Genomic DNA, 25,115 nt, shown 5'->3' on the forward strand with positions numbered 1-25,115 from the left:
AAGATTGGTCTTAAAGTCATCATTAAAAGGTTCTATGTCTTTAGTTTTTGCTGATGGGTCTACAATAAAAATCACTATTTCAAAATATTTATACCTAAACCATAACGAGCAATATTACACAAATAATCCACATGTGTTTTTTTCAAATTTCAATAGTATTCTTATTATTTCCTTTTAAGGCCAAGTAACTCCGATACAAATAGTGTGCACTTATGGAAGGTAGAGGCAAGGAACAGAAACTCCTTGGGCAGAATTGTTGTAAAAGTCTCCAGCTGTCAGCTATAAATAATAGTTCCAAATCTCTCCAGAGTAGCGCTAGAGTAGCTAAGAACCTAGGCGTTATTGACGGAGTGAAGTGCGCTGTCTATGATTAGATTTTTTCTCAAGTACCTATTCTAGGTATTGTAGCGCCACCTATTTATGGTTTTTTGTCGGATTCTGTTCCTTGTACACTGACGCGCAGTAGTTTCGGTATTGACAGCCTCTTAATTAAAATCGCTCCTCGAATAGGGTGCCTTGGTTGTAATAAATCAATATGCAAGTTCAACTTAAAACAAACAATACATACATTCAATAATAAGAAATCGGCGTGAAAGCTTTAAAAAATATAGTTACGGTATATTAAGATATAGTTTTGTGATTTCAGCAGCGGTATCATGGTCGCATTTTTATCACCTGTCATGTCATGCGTCACTTTCACACTTACATATTTGTTAGAACGTGATAGGCATGGTGACAAATGATAAAGAGCCGACCATCTTAGCCCCACAGGTGTTAATTGAAAACAAGTAGCCGCGAGGGAGCTGCTGTTTTCTCTAGATTCCTCTCTGGCCAACTGGCAGAGATCCAAGAAACCTAAAGCCAGGGTCAAAAAGTTACTCTTTGTAACTCAGAGCCTCTATCCTACGTACTCTATTTTAGGTACGTTACGATGCATTTAATTTTCTTTTACTTTCTGATATTTTCGTTTACTTTAATCACAATTTTTATCAGTTACATATCTATTGAATGTGTCAGTCATATATAAAACTCCATATAAGAAAAAGAACGTGCCTCGAAAAATTAAGAAAATAATATGCTCGAATAGATGGCGATATATCTTTGGCCTATACTCGAGTAGATGGCGACACCGTTAGACATTTAACTCATATCAGTGAAAGAACATGGCTCAAATAGCCATATGTCATTCTAAGAGTTATGAAAGGCTCTACCTTCCAAGCTCTTCTTTCCAAGGAATGCAATCTCCATAGGCAGAACTGATGCAAAAGTGTCTAGTTACCAGCTATAAATAATAGTTCCAAATCTCTCCAGAGTAGCGCTAGAGTAGACCTAGGTGTTATTGACGGAGTGAAGTGCGCTGTCTATTCAAGGTTTTTGGATGACACTTTTTGGTATATGGAGATTCCATTCCTTACCTCCACCTTCCATACTAAGAGTTTTAGTCAACTTGTCGAAAGATGGCAGTAAATTTAGTTGCCTACAAAATTTACTTTGACAATACGCCTCTATACTAAATTCACTTTGCTTACATTGACGTCCCGCCATCTTAGAAAGATTATAAGTAACAGTAACAGCACCAATTATGATACATTAAAATATCTACCGCTTTGTGCGTTAAAACTTAAAAGTCGAATACCCTATTCGTCTTTTATGTTTTCGGCCTGTTTAATTAAAGATACACGGGCGGTAGTAACAAATTAAAACTACCTACATTTTTTCTATAGTCATGGACAGTATGGCTGGCCCCCAGCACACGACGCGTAAGCGTTACTTATAAAATAATTACGCTTACGCAACGCCTACGCGACGCTTACGCAACGCTTGGTGCCCAGAACTCTACGCGTCACGTACTCGCAATGTTTAAGCGTACGCTCCGTGTACTGAGGGCCTATGGCACCATTTCTTTTTATATTCAATAGACAGAAATTCATAAAACGTCTAACTTAAGCAAGTTAAGCAGCTCTATGATTATGAGTCTTATTTTTGAAAAATGTTGCAAGCGATTACAAAATACTGATTCTGTGGTTTACTTCTAATCTAACTAATTTACTTCGAAGCTTAGAATTTAATTAAAAGCGTCGATAACGATTCTTGGACATGCTCGGTATATGAAAGCTATAATTATTAATTAAAATTAAAGCTATGAATAGATGTTGAAGAGAAATATACAGCATTGTTTTCTTTTATAGCTTCCATGCAATAAAATCAGCTGCACCCTCGCCGCAGAAACCTCTCCACTATAAAACCTTTGAAAACTTCTTATTATCATGGAATAAAATAACCGGCAAGACAAAGAGGTGCCTGACTTTTATGAACGTCGTCCTTTGCTTGGTGTTATTTCGAGATAAAATGTGAAAAAAAATGGCGACACATAATAAATGGTTGAAATGTACTTTACGGTGGTACATTGCCTCAATATTTTAATCAATAAGTAGACCAGGTAATTGATTGATTGATAAATATTAAATCCAGGCTAGTAATGTTTTTTACTAAACTGGCAGTAATAGAATACTCCTACTAGACCTTGTATCAGAGATATAATTCAATTGAAATATTTAACACATAAAAAAGTATTTACTTACACCAGACCCGATAGTAATAGCTCTTATGTTTTATTCTTCAAAAACTGACGAGACAATTGCATCTTATCCACAAGAATGGCAAAGTAATCTGTTGCAAATTTTGATGTTGGTTGAAGAACAGACTTTCAAGTCATGATTGTTGAATGATAAATATTTTATAGTTTTCATTTGACTTTAAGTTATAAATTTTATATTTTTTTACAGTTTGGATTTTTCCACGCTAGGTGTGTAAATTTTGTGTTTCGCTTGGGAGCAAAGTGTGTTTAATCCTCGTGCCTTGAAACCTTCGCAACGTTTAAGATTCTACTTTTCAAATCACTCGCTACTTGGTTCAATTTTAGAATCTTTCGCTTGCCCGGGTATCATTATCAATATGATCTCGAAAACAAATAATTATTAATAATTCATATCGATTTGGTAAGTATGATGCCAATTAACAGGATGCTGCCCTTCCTCCTCCCGTCTAGACGTCAGCTCCTATCTAGGCCTAATTAATGAGATTAATACCCTCACCCCACTACCCCCACCTTTTACCCCTGCTGCTCTTTTCGCGTCAACGCTTGGCTTGGGTAAGCAATAGGGAGGAATTGTTTGTTTCAATAGTTCCGTTTAAACCTCATTAAGTATAAAGCTTGACCAGAAATATATGATCACGCTCCATATTGCGGAATTTCATTGGAAATTAATTTATGATACTAAACTGAACTGTCTCCCTATACATGAGAATAACAGCGCCCTCTTGACAATGATCATATATTTCTGGTCGGGCTTTAATACTATTATGCAAACGATATAAAATCGCCTATCACGTCAAGGATCTCTGGCTAGTTAGTTGGCTGCACGGTTACCGTGAAAACTAAATTCGATGAAAGTCTATGTCAATATCTAACGTTTACTTGCTATTTTATAATCTAAAATGTAAAGACAGGGGTACACGAATTTCGAACTACGATGTTCGCTGCGGTATACAGTCGGGTTCGAAACTAACACAACGACACACTGAATATCTTAAATAAATATACAGCGTGTATTTTTAATACGACCACATAATCAGATGGTAGTTAGTTTAGGCTGTAATGAACATTGAACACACTATCAAAGGTTTTATAAAAAAAATGTCGATTTTTATTTTTACATATAAAATAATTCAGCAAACAATGTACATTGTTTTAACTCAAAAACGTCGCACTTAATGACGCGACGTCACAACTGTCAAAAGTGACAGTTTTGTCTTTTCAAAAGGACTTATTTCCATTTCTCTTTACTTTTTCAACTATCAATGCAAGTCTGCTTATAACATAAAATTACGCATTTTCATTAAGATTAAAGTTCTAAAAGTTCCTTCTTGTTCTCTAAAAAAAGGTTCAAATATCGAAGTTCGGATCAAAAGGGCTTATTTCTTCTTTGTACATACACAGTGTTCCTTGGCTGATATTATTATTGCACTTTGATTATCTTCTGGTCCAGTTACTACGAAATAATAAGTTTTAAACATATGTATTTAATATTAAGGTTTACTTTAGCAACATGTAAATTTATAATTTTATTATAGACGAACTTAAACACCACCATAACATTATTTTTAGTAGTGAATTTTAATTTCTGAATTAAAAGTTATCGATTTCGAAAAAGTTTATTCATGAAATGTGCAAATCAAAAAAGTGAATATCTCACAAGGCCACAACAAAACGGCTTAATTCCTGAAGTTCGCATCCAAAGTGCTTAATTTTGAAATTGTATGATAAGTTAAATAATTATAAAGATAGATAAAAAAACGTATGCAGTACCATAGAATTTATGTCAACTTACGTTAGTACAATATCGAAAATAAAATAATAATTACGAAATGAAAACCGTGTATTTATGTTTTTCTCGATTTCCTGAAAAATGTGTATAGTGGAAATAAGCCCTTTTGAAAGGACACTCCTCAAGTGATCATGATGTAAGAAATACATTGCCACTCGAAAAAAATCCAAAAAATAATTATGTTCTGGTGGTTAAGATTAAATTAAAAAAAAAAACATCCAGAATTGTTTTATAGCACAAAAACCTACGTCTAGTTTAAGTTTGTTGGTATATCAAAAATACACACTGTATAAAAAACACAAACAATATAATATTCAATAGTTAAAATATTTACATAAAAATTAATTAAATGAAAATAAGCAAACATAATATTGCGTATGGAGTAAAAATAAATGAACAATTTACAATGCCTACGGTATTTAACGTCTGATAGTTTACATAGGTGGTGCTATCCCTTAGGACTAATTTCATAGGTTTACTAGGTGACGAATCGCGATTAGTACAGTTTACACAAGCAATTAAGTAAATAAACCGTGACATTGTTGATGATAACAGTAAAATTCGTGCTGTCACGAAAACAAAGCATTATTTTATACACATAACGTATGCGGAATAAAATTTGGACAAAGTTTTGAATAAATAAATTTTAAAGAACATTATTACAAATTGACAAAGTCCCACAGTAAGCGAAACAAGCCGTAAATTGTGGGTACTTAGACAACGATATAAAGATTTATAAATACGTAAATATATAGAGAACACCGATGACCTAGGAACTAATAAATGCCTTTACAAGGAAAATGTAAAATGAAAAAATAAATAAACTGACATTATATTATTTGTAACTGGGAATTGAACGCATTCAAATCTTGAAATTATGATCGATCGAGAAAAACGATGTCCCGATATTGTAAGATTTGTAAGTATTTAATTTCTACAGCACACATTCCCTATGGCCGAAACCGACGATAATGGAACATTCTGTGGAAATTAATGAGAGCTGAAGCTTAGCTTATAATAGTTTTTCTAGTTCATTATCTTTTACAAAAATTAGAGGCTGCTAGAATGTCTGGTTCAGATAAATATTCTAGCTTTAGCCAGTTTTCTGAGAGAGGTCGATTAAAGTAAACGGCGGGTGGCTGAGTCCCAAAATCTTACGGAAAACTCAGGACGACATTCAAATGTGACAGCAATAAGGCATCGGAAAACGTTAAAAAAATTAAGCCAATAGACTCCAAAAATAAAAATAAATTACTCTGTAAATTCGGCAACGCCATTTGTACAAAAAATGTAAAAATAATCGTTCCTGCATTATGGACATTATGGGTGACGATTCATTAGTAGCAAGCAAGCAAGGTAACTTTTATTTTGAGAATACTAATGGTCCAACTAACCAGAATGTGAAATATGTGTATATATTATGTAAAAAATTTTTTTTAATTATTATTAATAAAACTTATATCTATCATTACGGGTTTAGCCTAATGCGATAGATAAGCGACAAGCCAATAATCAGAGTTATTGACAATATAATTATAAACTTAATGTTAACATTGCAGCCTTTGTGAGATCATTCAGAGAGTACGTAAATATGTCCAACTTCAACGCAAGTTTATTGATAGTGCGAATAGCCCTTGTTAGCGGGTCGTCCCTCAGCAGTTTTGTGCGAGCAAGGTACGGCCAACAGCGGCGGGCGGCGGCGACGCCACACGTGCCGGTGCCATATGTTGAGATAATTATGTTGAGCATGTTTTTCTAAAAAGTTTTCTAAGGAAGATAATATTTGAACTTAAAAATGCCAGCATTGGACTGCTTGGACGAGTAAACCAGGCAGCGATGGATAAAGTAGCACAAAATTGTCGTTAAGCATCTCGTTTTGGCGCTTTTTCTTGCATGTAATGTGATTGGTTACAAATCAATGCATTATTTGCCAGAGAATCTAGAGCAATACCTATTCCCGGTTAAAAGCTCCAAAGGAATTCAAATTAAACCAAAGCTAGAACAGCTATTTCGTCCACAATTCTCGTATAAATTCAAACATAATTATTCATTTCTCGGCGTTTTCCGGAATAGTGCAATCTGACTAAAAACATTACATGTAAAATTGTGCCAAGATGAAACAATAAGGCTCACACTGTCAAAAAATTATCAGATTTCATGCAGAGAGCTTTTAACTCTACAATCCCTAACTTCACAAACTCTAATCCTTAGTCAAAATATGTGGCTTGGCCGTTTATAGCTCGAGGCTCGGGAAAGGATACACCTAAGAATAAGATGGTTTTCACGCAGACGCATTAGTGCATGGGCAAACATACGAGTAGAATTCTGTATCTCTAAAATTCAATGATTGTATGTGAACGGTAATAAATAAAAATATCTACCGAGCTGCTACCCCTAAGAGGCTACCCTATAATATGAAAAAAAAAAAAACATTTCCATTTTTCATGCTCTGGAATCATTATTGATCTATGAAATGTGCAGAAAGTGATACGTTTCTGCACTAGAGCTTTTTACATTTCAATTAGGTTATTTAATTTGTTTCAACGATAAGCAATTAAAACTTGGTTTAAAATGGATTTGTTGGTCAATTTCCATTCCGATATTTAACTCCTCATTCCATAAATATCGATACTTTTACCTAAATTGTTAATTGAAAGAAGTTCTATGTAAGTTTATTCTTAGTCATGTTATTTTAATACATTTTACTTTTCTTGTACCTATTTGAAATGTAAAGTGGAGGGTCTCATTGCATTCGAGCGCCAAACTACCTTGGTTAACAATCTACTATTACGCACGGTCCTTCTTGTCGGCGACATTAGTTTATTTCCATAAGTTTTGATTTGATTTTTCCGTCAACGATTGCCATCTTGATCTAAATAGGTATTACATATACTCGTATGTGTACGGTTCGTAGAAGTAATGGTATTACAAGTCTATCGAGTACATGTATGTAATAAGCGTAAAAGGAAGCGCGGTCGTGCCTACGTCCGTTTTCCTGTGCCCTGTTTCCTACCACCGCGTAACACGGTTACAGCACGAACTAATATAAACTATTCAATTTCACATCTATTTCCTGTCGTCAGCCATGTACAACAATTAGAGGGTGCATTTCTGAGTAGCACTGCGTAGGTTACTTTGAGTTGTGAGTACAATTGACCTACGAATAAAATATGGCGAGATTAGCAAATGTAACTAATAGCAAAGAGAATTTGAAATGGAGGTGGTTTGTCAAAGAAAACTTTGTAGCAACAGTAAATTTACTGCCCTCTTTCGACACTTCTCAAAATTTTAATCATGTATGATAAAAAATTTTAGAACGCCATTTGACTTTGATTCTTATTTTTTACTCTTTAAGGTAAAGGGTTAAAGGGATCAAAAAGTTTTTGTGTTTGGAGGTCTCTGTTACTTAGATACGTACTCCACACAACACAGTCAATCTGGTCGAGAATGCTCCACTTTGAGCGGTAAGATTTTGCTTTGCAAATTACACGTAAATAACTTTAACTCAGGTTGTTAGAATTGGAAAATAAATATTTTATCCAAATTTCTCAATGTACTGTAATACATTATTTACTTATGCTTTCGAATCAGTTCCAGGATGCACTTCTCGTTCAAGATTTCTAGGTAAACAAGCATTACCTGATCACCACCTACCGAGAATTTAATCCGATAAGAGTATTTATTATCCGATCCCTAATCCTTATACGCCATATTCTTTGTGTAACTTTCCCGGTAAAAGCTCATGTAAACGGGCAATTATATTCATAATATAATTTGTAAAAGGTAAACAACTCGAGGACATATTTAACATGATTCTCGCATAAGATTAGGTACCGCATTCGATTTTGCCTACACGGTTCAATCCTCTAAGGCGACGCTTAAATTATATTTTCTATACATATATTACGATAGTCGATAACGCGTATCGAATATTTACAAACCAACGTTCTAAAAATACATTTACACGCTTCTAAGATATTGACAATAAGCTCGTGCAAATATATTTATTATAAATATATACGGTGGCTTGTGAAGATGTTTTTTTATTCGTCGACTGTAATGGTTGAATTAAGATTTCGTATACCTAACTATAATTGCGTACTTTTCTAGTATGGGCTCCCAACTCAACTATAATATTAATTTCGATACGCTGTAGTCAACTATAACAAATAATTGCCAATCACGTGCTCCCATAGAAATTAATAAACGGACCACAACAGTCGCGCGTTTATGTCTTTTATACTACGTTTTTGTCTATTAATATATTTACCAATATTCATTAATTATATAGGTTTTATGGTAAAAAAAGTATTATTTAAGATGACTCGTAGAAAGAGTATTGTATACAATAGTTATAAAATCAAGCTTATATCACGATTGTATAAAATACTATTGTGAACTCTACCGTACATAAGAATAAAATCTGCTTCTATAACAGAGCTCAGCTCCGCTACGTTTACAATGAGACAGCTTGGAGCTTAGCTTGGTCGATTTGTATGTAAATTTAAGGTAAGTAGCTTAGCATTGATATAAAAGCAGCCTAAGCCGTTCATGAAAAATAAAATCGGACGCATCAACAATTATCTTTTTTTCAACGGGTGTCCCTCATTGAAGTCGGTTTTTTGTTCTTGAAAATTATTAGTTTTTATAAATTCTTTTAAACAGCGTTGCTATATATTTATTCAGTTTTAAGCTTAGCTCGCGAGGTCTACAGCTCACAGAGCTACTAGTTTTAAACTTGTCTAAAAACAATTAAGTATAAAAAATTATATATAAACTTGAACATATAAAAAAAACAAAAGTTAGTCACCGGGCGGGATTCGAACCCGTAACACTGGTTGTTTCTTGCCGTCCGCGTCTTAACCCGCTGGACCAGACGGATAGTGGCCGGTAACACGAAATTAGCGACCATATTTTGCGTCGAAAGAAAAACGCATGAAAACTCGAAAACACGCGTTTTTCCAAATCTAGATCGATTGTTTACCCCCAAAAACCCCCATATACGAAATTTCAGCAAAAGCCATTTCCGAGATCCCCGAAATATATATATATATATATATATATATATATATATATAACGAGCAATTCTTGTATATATATATATATATATATACAAGAATTGCTCAAGATAATTGAAGGTATAAGATAAGATTTAATTATTGTCAGACTAAGCTAACTCTGCATACGTTTGTCAGTGAGAATGCGAAATTGCCAACATTAAAATTTTATGGATTGGTAAGGCTGATAATCCGTTAGCGGTACTTCTTAGCTTTATTTTCACATTCAGCAAAAGCAATCTATTGAATATTACGTTAATGTGGTATTTGTAGAAACTGATTGCGTCAATTTTGAAAGGCCACGTGCAGTAAATGGAACCCTGTTTAATTTATTTGTGTAATAACGATTCTGTCAGCTGTTTTTTTTCTTTTATGTATGTCAGTTGTCAGTTTATTAAAAAACAGTTATCACGTAAACATTCAATAAATTCCTTATATAGTTTCTTGGTTCATCTACGTTATAGATTTCTGCATGGGCGTCGCCAAGGGAATAAAATTTCGCTCTCAAAATTGATCTCTGCTAAATGGTGATATGGTTACCCACACAATTAAAGAAAGAAATACGTACCTCGGAGTAGCTTTTCTCAATGGCCGAGCGTTTGATGGTGTAGGTCCGCAGATCCTCCAGCAGGTCGCATTCGTGCTGGTTTTTGGCGTGGAGCTTGGCTATCTGCTCCGTGTGTAAATTCTTCAGGAACTTGGTGTAGTTACTCTGGAAAAAGAGCGCTTGTTAGGTTTGTAGATGATTTATTCTGCTAATAATATCAGCGCCGGTGGGACACGAAGTGCTAGATGATGTAGTAGTCACTCAAAATATTAGACGAGTCATTTCTAACCCCATAACAGTGTGAATACGGTGGTTAAAAAAATTATACTCATATGAAATGTTGGAATACTACTCCATTCCTATCAAAAAACATCAAATTCCCTTATTTTTAAGTAGCAAGAGACTTCCACTGTTATAGGTAATGAATTGAGCACAATTAAAAATATTAGCTTTAACATTGTTGCTAGCCATTTGGGCAACTCATCAACTTATTGAAGGAAAGTAGCAGTGGTGAATATCGTACAAAAAAGGGGCTAATGTCGGTACTTTTCAGTGGCAATCGGGTTAGTTTACTGTACTTAACTCGACAAGTCGACATCTCAATGTCGCGTGGTATACTGACAAAAACTTAAAAAAATCTGGAACATTTGACAAGGAAAATTATGGTTATTCTTATATTTTTTACGGGGAACGAAATTACATTTCCAAAATAGAAACTATCGTACTTCTGGGATTTGCATTTAATTTTTGAGAACGTTCCCAATTTTTTGTTATTTTTCTATAATTTGAAAATCTGTATTCCTGATATCGGATCCCTTTGTTTGACATAATTATTGAAAGTCATAATGTAATGATAGTCATATTATCATTAGTCATAACTCTGAAACCGTTAACTTTTCAGGAATTTCCTTAGATTATCCTATAGATAGGTTAGGTTAGGTTAGGTTTGTTTTATGGCAATCCTGAAATGTTACGCGTTTCTGAGAAAAACCAAACTATGACTAACGAAAATGCGGACAAACAATACATTATGACTTAAAACTTTATGGGAAACAATAGAGACCCTCCTGATATACACGTAGGTACAAATAATGTCACTATGCTGTGATTATTGCAGCGGTAGATGCTTAAATAAGGTATAGATAATTGTTTTCTCGCTTGCAACTGATTTGGGAGGGTGCCATGTAATAAGTTTGCATCAGCACCAAGCGCTGGACCGCAAATTTCAACAGCGTAACTGCATTATTGCATATTAGTGATGTCCGAAAATCTTCTATAGGTACATTATATATAAAAATATTTATACGAGTAGAACAGATTCGGTAGTTAGATATTCACAGGCTACGCACGTTGCGACGTATGATTTGGCCGGATATACCTAATCTCACGTTTGTCCGAAACTTGACCGATTTTCATTTCAACGAAAGTTTGATCAACACGATGACGAAACGTTCATAATGCCGGTGTTTTGTGCCATGTACACGTGTTAGTTCAATTGCAGTGTGTAATTCAATATCAACTTATTAGAGTACCTACCTACCAGCCAGTCTTACTATGATTTTGTGAATACAATTTTCAATAAAGACGTATGACGAATTTTCCGATTACAATTTTGCAGTCAAACTTAACATTGAGATCCACAAATATAACAAAACCGGCCAAGTGCAAGTCAGACTGTCTGACGTATGTACTTTTTAGTATCTGTTGTTATAACGGCAACAGAAATACATTATCTGTGAAAATTTCTGACTATCACGGTTCAAGAGACACAGTCTGGTGACAGACGGACAGACAGCGGAGTCTTAGTAATAGGGTCCCGTTTTACCCTTTGGATACGGAGCCCTAAAAAAGACTTGTCCAGTGATTGTATAAGGCAATAGGCTATTATTAATAAAATATACTTATTGAAATCAATCCTGTTGTTTTTGCGTCACATTATTTATATCTGAGTGCGTGTGTTGTGTTCACATTAGGCCTTTACAAACACGCGTGCTACGTTGAACTTCAATAAGAGGATATTTTCGTTTTCTATATTCATGAACAAATAAATACGAGCTCTTATTCAAATACAGGACCTGACCTGAATACGAGTACAACAGAATATTTATTACTTATATAGAAGCCGGCCCCGTTCAGTCCGAGAGCTTTGCAATACTAAGTATTGAGTAAAATACGCACAGTATTGTAATTATAATTACAATACTGTGCGTATTTTACTATTAAAACAATATTCGTATAAGCTGCCATTACACTGTTAAGTTACTCAACATACAATACACTACAACTATTTCTTTTATGGCTTCAATGAATTCTTTTTTTCTAGCAGAAACGGAACCCTAAAGAGTGTAGAGGGAAGCGACTGTTGTGATCGTCCCTATATTTTTTCATTTATTCGTTTTTCCCATATATTGCAAAACATAAAATTATCGAAGTTGATAATCTTTATTTGTCGACTTACATATGTTCCGTATTTAACATGAAATGTTTCTGCTACAAAAAAGAATTCATTAAAGTCTTAAAAGAAATAGTTGTAATGTATTGTATGTTGAGTAACTTAACATCAATTAGGAAAAGTAAACTTAATGTATGTACAACAACTTATTTTACGTGATTAATGATACCGCAAGTTGTCTAAAAAGAAAGGATCAACTGCTTTAACGAACAGACCTAAATTTTAACCTCTAAAAGTACCGAAAGTAAATAAGTACCTACATGTTGGGTTGGGGCTAGCTATAAGTAACCCTTCGGCCCCTATCTCCCCATCCCACTACTACGGGGCAAGGTTTAATGTATTCGTTGTAACATGTTAAAGTAAATTTTTTGGTTATAGTTAGGAATGTAACTGATCTGTAAAGCTGTAAAAGATCAACAGTATAAGTAAACTATTTTGACGTCGACTTTACTTTCCACTGAACAATAAAATTTCGCTTAAGAGGTCGTTATCGATTTTAGTCGCAAAAATGTCAAATTGATAGATTTAGTCGATGAAATTGAAGGTGTACAATTTCTTCGACTAAATCTATCAATTTTACATTTTTGCTCTAAAATCGTTACCGGGCTTTTAAATAAATAAATATTATAGGACATTATTACACAAATTGACTAAGTCCCACAGTAAGCTCAATAAGGCTTGTGCTGTAGGTACTTAAATATATATAACTATTAGAAGTAACAAGTACTGGTTTCTATTAGCACGTCTTGTTATCTTTCATTTTAATATTTTTTGAATACAGACTTAATTAGTAGTAGTAGGTAAACGCGCGTAAAGCACTGATTTTAAAGTTCTTATTTGTAAATTTCGTAAAGTATTGACTGCTAAAAATGGTAATTTTGTATTACATATATCCTGTACTTCAACTTTAATACACAAAAATTTTGTTATAATAAATTTGATGTCCCTAGTGTAAATGAAAGTTAGACGAAATCATTTTCTCCAGAAATTACTTCAAAAGAAGTGACAATTTCTCCGAAAATAGACTTAATTTCAACGTAATTTTGATACTTAAACAATCTACAACATTTGCTGAAACTGTTCTTGTACATCATTTTATATAATTTACCACCATAATTTATTGATGAATTTTTATAAACTGTCCCTACTCGTCACATATTACCGGGGACGCACGCTTGCGACCTCATTATTAAAAGGCAAAATGAGAAGACGTGCCTAATAGAAACTAATACTTGTTATTTAGATATTACGTAGCAAATGGTGTATAATTTCAACGACTTAATCTATCAATTTTAAATTTTTGCTCTAAAATCGTTACCGGGCTTTTACATAAATAAATATTATAGGACATTATTACACAAATTGACTAAGCCCCACAGTAAGCTCAATAAGGCTTGTGCTTTGGGTACTTAGACAACCATAAACATGTATATATATATATATGTATACATATTTCCCTTGCTCTCTCTTAACGTGACGTTCGGACACAACTGCTTCCTTCCGTCCGTGACGTCCGTCCGTCTGTCTGGTTGTCAAGACCCTTTATCTCGGGAACCCGTGGAGGTATCAACTTGAAATTAAAACCATATACTCTTGAAACTGTGAAAAAATAGTTACAACCGTTTATGCCTCAAAAAACGTACCTATATTTCCACACTCTCAAGGGCATCAAAATTTATAGGGTACTTCCCTAGACCTAGACCTAGACCTAGAACCAGAATGAAATAATTTAGCAAGTAATATCGTCTTATACTACAAGTACAGGAAAATATCTGAAAATTATAGATTCGGTGGGCGAGGGAACTTGTGTGTGCACAGTGCGTTGCTGGCCTTTGAAATGAGAGTATATGCTCTTTTATTGTAGTTATCACGTATCGGTCTGGAAATACCCCTGGCGACAGTTCATTCCATAGTTTAGCTGTGCGAGACAGAAAGTTTCTGGAGAAACGGACAGTTGAGAACTGCTAACCGTCTAAGTGGTGAAGATGGAAATGATGTCGCGTAGAGCGATGGCGGAAAGAAGTGGCAGAGATTAAGAATAAGAATAAGAATAAGAATAATATTTATTTCAAGAATTTGGCATTACAAGACCAGCAGTACATTGATCCCCACACTAGGCTCAGCCTGTCACGTGGGAATCTCAGAGAAGTATCGAAATGGTGCGGTTCTCATTTTAACAGAATACATTATTGTTAAAGCTAAATTAAATAAGATTTTTTTAATTATATGACTAACTATCAAACTAAGCACAAAAACAGTTAAAAAGGTCTCAGTAAGTTGTATGTAAGTGAAAGTGTTTATGTGAGGGTATGTGTGTATATATGTGAGTATGTATGTATGAATATGTGCGTGTGTATAACTACGAAATGTGAGAGAAAACAAAATAAAAGAAAAGTAGCTGTAGAAGTTATTCATCTTTCGGGAGCAGACGCAATTGAATATTGTCGTCTACTACAGTCATTTCAAAATATCCTCTGACTCATCATAGTTCCAAGAAAGTAGTAGGGGTTGGATATGCCTTTTTGCTTCAGTTAAGTTACAGTGCCTTATGTCGCAGATTTTTACTAATTTATTGTATAAATGCGGAAAGAGATAAGCCGAGAATCTCATAGCAAAAGCAGTTTTAACAGGGGGCTTGGGAATTTAATCCGAATAATTCTTTGGAGCACTCTCCGTTACCTTTTTTAGGGTTCCGTAGCCAAATGGCAAAAAACGGAACCCTTATGGATTCGTCAAGTCCGTCTTTCTGTCCGTTTATGTCACAGCCACTTTTTTCCGAAACTATAAGAACTATACTGTTCAAACTTGGTACGTAGATGTATTCTATGAACCGCATTAAGATTTTCACACAAAAATAGAAAAAAAAACAATAGATTTTGGGAGTTCCCCATACTTAGAACTGCAACTCAACATTTTTTTTTAATACAGTTGCTCAAAAAGTGCTATTTTACGTAGCTGTTTAGCGTGCGGAAAGTTGGATTTCGCGAACTAGTGCTTTTTACTTCTCCACGTGTTCCAATTCATGACTACTTATTGATGAGTGATGTTAGTTTTCATTAAAAGTCGTAATTAACATAAAAGCCTACTGTTAAGGTAAAAATAATAAATTAAAGCATATTTCATATATTATTACTTAACTCTTCATCATTATAACACGTTTATTTTATTAAATATTGAATATTGAAAAACCGTTCTTAATAAGTTGTCTGAATGGAACGGAATAGCTGCCGAAACGCCTGTCAAAGCAGAGGCGTTTTTCCTTACCGCAAGAATGTTTTAAGTTTCCAAAGGCAACATTCGATATTGTTTTCATACAATTTAAATGTACGATACACAAATAATTTTAAATAACGATACTTAGGTAATAATAGTATAATATTTTATCATTACAATTGTTTTTGTCTTGTAGAACATGCATAAAAAAGTACTTGGTGGTTTTATTATTTTTTCGCAACTGTATTAAAAAACGTCGTTCGATACACGTGCGGAAATGTCATTCTTTTTCCGCACTAGCATCGAAATGTACCATGTCATCAAACCCATACATACGTGTGGGGTATAGAAACCCCAGAGGGCCTACCGCGAACCACGTACAACGTTTTGCCTCTCTGTCGCACTTGTAAATTCATACGCAAGCATGACAGGGAGGCAACACGTCGTTCGTGGTTCGCGGTAGGCCCTCAGGGATAGGTCTTCAAAAATGATATTGAGGTTTCTAATATCATTTTTTTTCTAAACTGAATAGTTTGCGCGATAGACACTTCCAAAGTGTCCCCCCCCCCTGTAACTTCTAAAATACCAGAATGATAAAACTAAAAAAAATATATGATATACATTACCATGCAAACTTCCACCGAAAATTGGTTTGAACGAGATCTAGTAAGTAGTTTTATTTAATACGTCATAAATGGTACGGAACCCTTCATGGGCGAGTCCGACTCGTACTTGGCCGCTTTTTTTATACCACGACGGCGGCAAACAAGCATACGGACCATACCTATAGGCGTGATAGAAAATTCAGAGCAAGGCTACGAGTACATCTCTACGCAGCGCCAAGGAGTCAAGCCGGTAATAAAATATGCTGGCTACGGACAACGAATCTCTCTTCGTTGAATGCAGTCCAAAGGGAGAAGCAGGTAATGCATAACGCACGACAAGTTTATTTATTAATTTAAAAAAAAAACAAGCAAGACTTCTAAAAGTGTTCTCTTTATTTCTAGCACAACTTTTAATAAAGAAAGTACTTTCATTTATAATTGTTAAAAGCTCAAAGTTTTTTATCCGATTTGGAAGTAATAGTCGAAAGTAATACTGGGCGCGATATTCTTCAGATCTCAAAGTTGAGTCCCGCAGGCACCGCGGAGTTTATAATTCTCAGGACAATCTATACAAGAACAAATAAGAATCGACTCGAAATAAAGAAAACTTTGGTATGAGTGTTGTGAATTTATAAAGTTCAGTTTGAATTCTTACAACCGAATACACTTATTTTTGCCCGACTGCGTCAGAAGGAGGGCAATATTTTTCGAGCGTATGTATGTTGTATGTATGTCCATTTATTCGGCATGCCCTACAGCCTAAACCGCTGGAAAGTTTTTGACATATAAGGTGTCGTTAAATTCGTCAGAAATATGGTAGTCACATAGGCTATATAAATCTTGAAAATAGCGAACACAATTGAAAAATGGGGGTCCTTATAGAATACGGATAAGACCATTTCAAAATATACGTAACACTAAAAAAAATTTTTATTATGAAAACATAAAACCCGAACTTAAAAAATATATAATTGAAAAGGGAAAATTGTGCCTTCACTATAATGGTGGAACCAACTTAAGAATAAGTAGATTATTATACACCAATAAAAACTGCATATTTCAAAAGCGCTGCGAGTCGTCTCAAACATACAGCAGTCACATTACGGGCGTCAGAAACGGGGGCACATATTTCACACATGTAACACATCAAGCAAACGCAAATCGAATGAACGGGGAGGAATAGGCAGATGCAAGAATTTTTCATACCGACTTAGATTTCAATTGTGCGTTGAATGCAGAAAATATGCTAGTAGGTAACTCGCATGTATGTCGCAAAGGCGGGCTTAGAACGTTATAAATGATATCATATCTTTATTGCATAACTAAGGCATCGTTTGGAAGAGAGATCGCACGAGTAGTTGCAATTTTGATTGTAAAATGGTACGCCACGAATAGTTACTGACTTGCAACCTATACCTCAAGCCGCTCTGCTGGGCTAGCATATGATTGGTGCGACAGTATCTCGATCGGCGAGATAGACTACCCTCTTTTATGTATATAGAAAAAGACGGGCAGTCTATCTCCCCGCGAGATATCACCGCGCCAATCATATGCTAGGCCTACAGAGGCCTATACACCGTGTTTTTTTTGATTTGCGTTAATTTCGAGGGTGCATTCCTGAGCTTAAATTAAGTAACTTTCTCAAAGATACCGATATTCTAACTAACTCCATTTCGGAGATAATCAATCATAAATTTTTATATTATAAGGCCCTTACGAGCGTGTACACTTGCTTTAGGACCTGTTTACTTATTAGTTAGTGTTTAGTGCGAGTTCATACATTTGCTACTAAACGTACGTACTATCTCGGACGATCGATGTTAGAAATGACATTGATATGTCACAGTTTTCAATTGTTTGGTTGAGTTAAATGTAATGCCCGTGTTACAACAACGCTATATGCAACATTTAGTTACTTTTTATAAAAATAAAAAAAGTAAAAAAAAGACAAAAAAAAAATTTTTTTTGAAAATTAACTATGCCATTTAGTTTCCTTAAACGTACTTACCCAAACCCCGGAGTTAACGCAATTCAATAAAAACACGGTGTATAAAAGGTTTTCCAGCCCATTCAATTTTAACAAGTTGATATGATTGTCATCTTATTTTGATTCGACCTTGAACGTGAGTGAAAGGGTTAGCGCGTCGCACTGATGGGTGCTGTGCTGACGAAATCAGGGGTGGTTTCATAAGGCAGGTCGTTCGCAAAATGAGAAGAAAATCATATCAAATTGTAAAACAGAATAGGCCTCCAGATACTGTGCCGCTGAAAATTTTCCAAATGTATGTATTTTCCAAACTATAGTATTTTTCAAGCTCGATAGGTAGGGTGACATGTGTCATCTCCATACAAATTATAACCTAAAAACGCGAAATCTCACAAAATTATATATCTGTCTGCGTAACCAGTTTCAAAAAGAGAAAAAATATCCAAAAATATTTTTTTTTAAGAATGTTGCAGAAATTTCTGAGAACATTTCCAACATTTAGAAAAAAATCTGATTTTGCGCATTCTGTAGCGTGGACGAAACTGATCTACTGAAACGGTTTCAATTCCATGCTAAATTAGCCCGGTGACACATATGGGGTTGTCTTATACAGAGTGATTCATTTAGTTTATATGTTCTTACTACGGAATGATACAATAAATGAATTTAGCATCCTCGATTTATACAAAAACGATACTAAACTTAGTAGCTTAAATAATACATGCCCGTTGGTTTAGTCTAATAGCTGAAATCTACGTCTACATATCTTTGATTTAGTTGAAAATGGCACCAAACTTGTCTTAGAACCTAAACTTAAACAATTATTAACCTCAGACTTTGCCAACGCTGAAAACCCTCCTCCACCCCACCTGCATCAAAAATCTGGGTCACTCCGCTTCTTGAATACATCTTAGAAACACAAAGATTAATTCTGCTAAGTTTCAGAGAAAGCCATTTTTATGTAGTGTAGACACATAACTATTATGTTTTATTTCGTTCGATTTTAAAACGAGTTTTTCTTGTATGGATAATGTTATAATAGGTACTTACAATAAATACCAGGCAACTTTTATTTCAGCGGTAGAGTGACGAATGTATAAGTTCACATCGCAACTGCACGCGTCGTAGCACCGCCGAGTGCTACGCGAGTGCTACGAGCCTCTACACGCCGAGACCCTTCACGGTCCTTGCTTCATTTGGATTCTTTTCTATACCGAGCGCTTTATTACACGTTATAAATAACTGGATATGTATACTAGGCGTTTTTACAAGCTTTTATTGAACTTGCCGTGTTAGTATGTATGTATGTATGTAACTATGTATGTATGTGTGAGTCAAATCTTGGAAGTTAAATTTGACTCACTAGTCACTACCCGATTTGAGATTTAGCTAGAAATTTGCATATATATGTAAGTTGGGTGCCATTGCAATATTACGATACCATTGAGCTCTGATAATGGAGACGAGAAATGGCCGTAGTTGCCTGTGGTAGGAAAAGTACAGTCAGCCACAAAAGCTTGTATTAAAAATTATTTTTTTGCCAAAAAAACTTATTCTATATAACTTATAGATAATGATGACGCATTTCCAATACAAACACTTAGGAGAATAATGAGACACCAAAAGCAATAATCGATAATCTACAGGTATGTTTATGATTCTAAATAATAAGTGCCTCGGTCGGTCGAGTTCACCAACATTTTACAAGCCAACGTTCCAAAAATATATTTACACGATATTATTTTTTAATATTCTTATTTTTGTTTATGTGTTTAATAATAAACACTTCTTAACTTAGCAGCGCTTTTAAGAAAGCGATGAATGAAACAATATGTAATCAAACGAATAGGGAGACAAAAAGCCCTCGTCACCGAAAGAAAATGTGATCTCTGAAAGAAGAAGCCGTATCACCTTTAACTTCGCGACACTGACTGTTCGGGGTGTTTAACCGGTTTTTACAATCATTTAGCGTGATATAAGAGATCAAAATTATACTTTACGTTATACAAAATATGTATTGTAAAATAAGTAAAAACTAGAACTTTTTTATTAGATAAATCTGATTTCTCCGTACATGTGCAAAAAGCCGCTACTTTTTGTGTCTGTGTTAATGCACAAAACTATTAACTCTTTTCTAGTATTCAAACTGCCTTTTAAATGCAACATAGATGTAATTAATTATAATTTCTAGTTCTGTTACGCAGCCTGAAACAGTAACTTTGTGCCTGTTTTTGTTAACTTTGAAGTCCGTTAGCGAAAGTTAAACCAGTACCCCTAGTGTAAATTTGATCGACATCATAACGTGACGAACGCGTTTGCGTTAAGTCTCATTTTGTATAGGATTTTGAGTTTCCAAAACGTCCCACTTGGCGCGCTCTTTCTAAATCCAATACAAAATGAGACTAAACGCAAACGCGTACGTCACGTTTCGAAATCGAATTTATTTACACTAGGGGTACAGAACAGAACTTAGTAGCCTGTGAATAAACTCCGCAACTGTAATGTTGTCAGATTAACTAACTTTTTGCTTACCTACGGTGTGCTCATAAACACAAAACTGTAGTTTTATATTGATTTTTACACGTATTAAGGGCAAATACTATGAAAAAAATCACATGGATATTAGACTATATGTATTTGCAAGGGCAAATTCCAAGCAATATCACTGATTTTTTGTTAGGTATTATTTTATAATTAGGTATTTCTATAAGGCTGTGTGCGATTATGTGAGATCGATTTTTAAGATAAGAGTTATTTTTAACCCGATTTGGAATAACCCGAAGAAAGATAATGGGTTAATCTATTTATATTATTATTTTTGATGTAATTTTTCATATTTGTAATATTATTTACAGCTATGTTGTATTTAAAAGTTTGAAGACTATAAAAGCATTAACAGTCCATTTATTTGCCAGCAAACTGTCTTCGGGTTGCTGAAAATATTGCATTTTCGTCATTTTCGTATTTGTTCTAAGTGTTTTTTTAGGAATAAACAAATTTAACAGCTGTTTTGGAATTTTCGCTCGGATGGAATAAGCTTTTGAATGATTAATATCTTATTATGATATCATTATCAAACAGATATGAAAATTCTTTAAAAATCGAAGACTTTTAAAAACTCACTTTGAAACAAGAAACTTTAATCAAGATTCATTTTTTTTAGTAAAAGTGTGTGTATGGCAATAACGATACCCTACACTTCTTAGTTCTTCTTTCCATCTTACTAATATATATTTCTAAAAACATGCTCGTTTTTTTTTTGCTTTCAACACATCAAACTCAAGTACGGCAGCTACTTACGACAAAATAGACAACTGACACTTAAAGAAATATAGGTACATACCTATTAGTGAATGTTAAAATGTGGGATATATATATCCCATACTTTATTTAAATAGGTAATAATTTAGTAATATTGAAAAAGATCCTACACTAAAAAGTACATAAATTTATCTGTATATCTTTCTTTAGTTAGCATAAAAATCAGTTTTACTATACAGTTTTATTCAGTATTTATATTTTTAAATGTTATTTAATTGAAGGTACTTTATGAACTAACAACCAGGCCTTCCCTATTAACAATAGTTAAAATTGACAAATGTTATCGATGTTAAACAAACGTTATCACACTTCACCCTTGAAAATCAATACGTTTTTATTTTTATGTCGGGCCTTTGTCAAATCCCGCAGTTTCGTTTGTCACACTTTAAATAGGCTTAGTCAGGCTTTAATAAAAAAAAATAAGTTTTAAGGACTTTTCTAAGTCAGTGCATAATCTGTATGAACGTATTTAATGTTGTTTTAAGCCAATTTCATGTGTTTTTAGGTTTTAGAGCTGTTTATTTGAAAACACGCGCGTGTTTCAATTTTGGTGGATGGTTCGAATCGCTGCAGCTATCGATTCTTAGTTCCTTACACAGCCTAATGCTCTGCGTCGAATTTACGCTGTCTAATTTTATGAATGAACTTTAAACCAAGTGACACTTTTTGTGGGATATTGTTAATGGTTCATTTGTTTTATTTAAGGATTTACACAATTTGATTTCGTCCATATAACTTAATCACCATTAACAGTTTCAGGTATCGTTCACAGCCGTACCGCGAGAAATTCACCTGACCGTCAGTGTGTTTGTTACGGATTTAGAACAATTAAGGAAGACATTTTAAATTTTATTATTGATTTTAATTATCTAACTTTACTACATATTATTTTGTCATCTTTAAGATATATTGTATTGAAAATTCGTCACAAAAATCTACAAAAAATAAGTAATTTATAGCCTTAGAGAAATTAAATCACAGAAACGCACCCTCGAATATTGCGCAATTATCACATTATATAATGCGTGAGTAACACATATTGAAAACTTGAAATATTAAGTAAATAACATTACCAATTTTGGAGGGAAGTTTTTTACGGTTGGAGTATTTTTTTCTTACCTTTCTCGGCGGCGGCTGCATGGTGCCTGCCTTAGCCCGATCGATGGCGGCGCACGCTTGCGTGCGGTGGGTAACTCGTCCGCGTCGCGATAGCCGCTAGCCGTAGACCGCGACGGCCGCGCGCCGCGCCTGCGCGCACCGACCCACGCACCCTACCATAGACGTACATTTTTGTTTTGGTTAAGGTGCTAGCGGAGAAAAATGAGATGGCAATTCTAGGAATTGATGGCAATTTCAGAGTCCTATTCAGTGCAAAAAGAAACCCTTGTTTTTACTCTATTTTTTGTTTACCCTTTACACATATATACTTATTTATCAACGTATGAGAGCGGAAGCTACATTTTTCGTATGGGTAATGATTAGATACGATCGCATGTGTTATTGACATGTGACATTTATAATTTGACGGATGCAAAACATGGGAATTTTTATATCTATGATAGCGCTTGCGATTTGAGCGATATGCTAAACTAAACAACTGTAGTCATTAGCTACAATAACTCGCCACTTACCCACAAGGTTATCACATATGTTGTAGGTACACTGTGACACGAGTAGTCATCAAAGCATGTCAAATTTTTATCCACAATCTCGTTTTATTACAAGAAATTACACTAGGACCAACAAAATCAAAATCCTTCTAAGCCAATTCTGCCTGCACCGAGTGCACCTAGTTTGGCGTGACAAAGTGTCGCAGAGCTTATAAACGTCATATTTTCATATAATCGGTAAATAGTTAAATACGTTTATCGTGGTCACCTTCAAACTCTCACTGCAGTCTGCAGATTTAGCTTGGCCCGACTCTACCACACCTACCGGCCCGACTCGAAGAATGACTAAGACACGTTTAAGATCTTTAAAAGATCGATAACTAAACGACATTTCAAAATTGACGTTTATTTCGATTCCGCTGTGAGCGCAATAAGATCTATCTAAGATATTTCTAACGTCAAAGTGACAATATATGTCGCCGAATCGAGCTGCTTCTGTCAATTATACGACATACAAACGATATCTAAATGGGAACTTATCGTTATCGTATCTCATTCTTCGGATCAGGCCATATGTCAAATAGTTTATCAGATTTTAGCCTCAAGTCAAATGACTGTAGGCTCAGGACCGTTTCGTCCACACTCCTATTTCGTCACCTTTATAAATCATCGACAATGTAATGTCATCAGCACACAATTCCTAAATCTATGGAAGGTAGAGGTAAGGAATACAATCTCCATAGGCAGAACTGTTACAAAAGTGTCCAGCTGTCAACTATAAATAATAGTTCCAAATCTCTCCAGAGTAGCGCTAGAGTAGATAAGAACGTAGGTGCTATTGACGGAGTGAAGCGCGATGTCTATGATTTGATTTTTTTTTTCAGTATTCTAGGTATTGTAGTTCCACCTAAATTCTATTCCTTACCTCTACGTTCCATACCGAAATTGTCACCTTAACTCGTCCACATTAGTGTTTTGTCTTCAGTCCCAGATCTTTTGCCAAACTTATATAAATAAAATATATAACTTCGGACCATGAAATAAAGATCTAAATCGAAAGTGCTAAAGAACCGGAATATAATATATTTTTATATATTTTAAACTTTATTGCACAGTCAAAATTGTACAAAAGGCGAAGTTAAGGCGAGAACGCATTCTCTACCAGTGAACCCTCGGGTCAAACAGAGAACAAGCAGTTAGGTGCATGAAATATTTAGAAAGTACGAAAAAAGTCATATTTAAAATATTCAACAAAGTATGTTTTGAGATTATACACAGATAAATAACAGCACCGTGTACGCAAAATCAGCTGAAGAAGTACGAAACTATTACTCATTATCATTTAAAACCTCATTCTAAGACTTAACGTTTAGGTAGCATCGCTTGCTCCGTGGTTAATGCTTAAATAGATCGCTTGATGATATCGTATCGAGAGAATTTTTAGGCAAAATATATTCTGCGGAAACTTGGACTGGAAATGCACGGTCTCGGTAAGGTAACGATGTGACTTTATAACCACGACTTACAGAGCAGCTTTATTGTTTTATTTAAGTATTTGTATGTTATATCGTTGACTGAGTGTCCACAATACAAGCTTTCTTGAGTTTGTTACGGGGCTTCAGCAATTTGTGTAAGAATGCCGCAAACTAAACTGGCTGCCGATCCGCGAGCGTCGGTCGTCTAGTATACTTTGCATGCTTTATCCTCTTTGATACACCTGCACCAGATTACCTCAAATCAAAATTTCAATTTGTAACACCTCGTCCCGGTTGCAACCTTCGTACCTCTCGGAGTTTTAAACTCTCTATTCCTCTTTACCGCACTGATTTCATGTCCAACTCTTTCGCCCTCCAGGCAATTCGTTTCTAGAACGATCTCCGTCTCCCAATATGACAAGCACAGAGCAAATTTTCCTTAAATCGCCAATTACGTAAA

General features: G+C 34.7%; 1 protein-coding gene across 6 annotated transcripts in view; it reads right to left on the minus strand.

Annotated features, from left to right (window-relative positions):
• LOC133522438 (protein nervous wreck) overlaps nt 1–22,821 on the minus strand; it is an 81,998-nt gene extending 59,177 nt beyond the window's left edge. For 3 of the 6 annotated variants that reach the window (XM_061857892.1, XM_061857828.1, XM_061858185.1), the window contains exons 1-2: nt 22,690–22,819; nt 10,014–10,157 (exon numbers count right to left, since the gene is read on the minus strand). In XM_061857892.1, the coding sequence (XP_061713876.1) occupies nt 10,014–10,157; nt 22,690–22,710 (165 nt within the window). In that variant the 5' untranslated portion in view covers nt 22,711–22,819. Of the gene's footprint in view, nt 1–10,013; nt 10,158–22,689 lie in introns of all 6 variants that reach the window. The other 3 variants (XM_061858031.1, XM_061857952.1, XM_061858109.1) reach the window with 2 other exon arrangements.
• Between the last annotated feature and the right edge of the window lie 2,294 nt (nt 22,822–25,115).

The sequence above is a fragment of the Cydia pomonella genome, chromosome 1 (genome assembly GCF_033807575.1).
Source record: "Cydia pomonella isolate Wapato2018A chromosome 1, ilCydPomo1, whole genome shotgun sequence".
In the NCBI taxonomy this organism is placed as follows: Eukaryota; Metazoa; Arthropoda; class Insecta; order Lepidoptera; family Tortricidae; genus Cydia; species Cydia pomonella.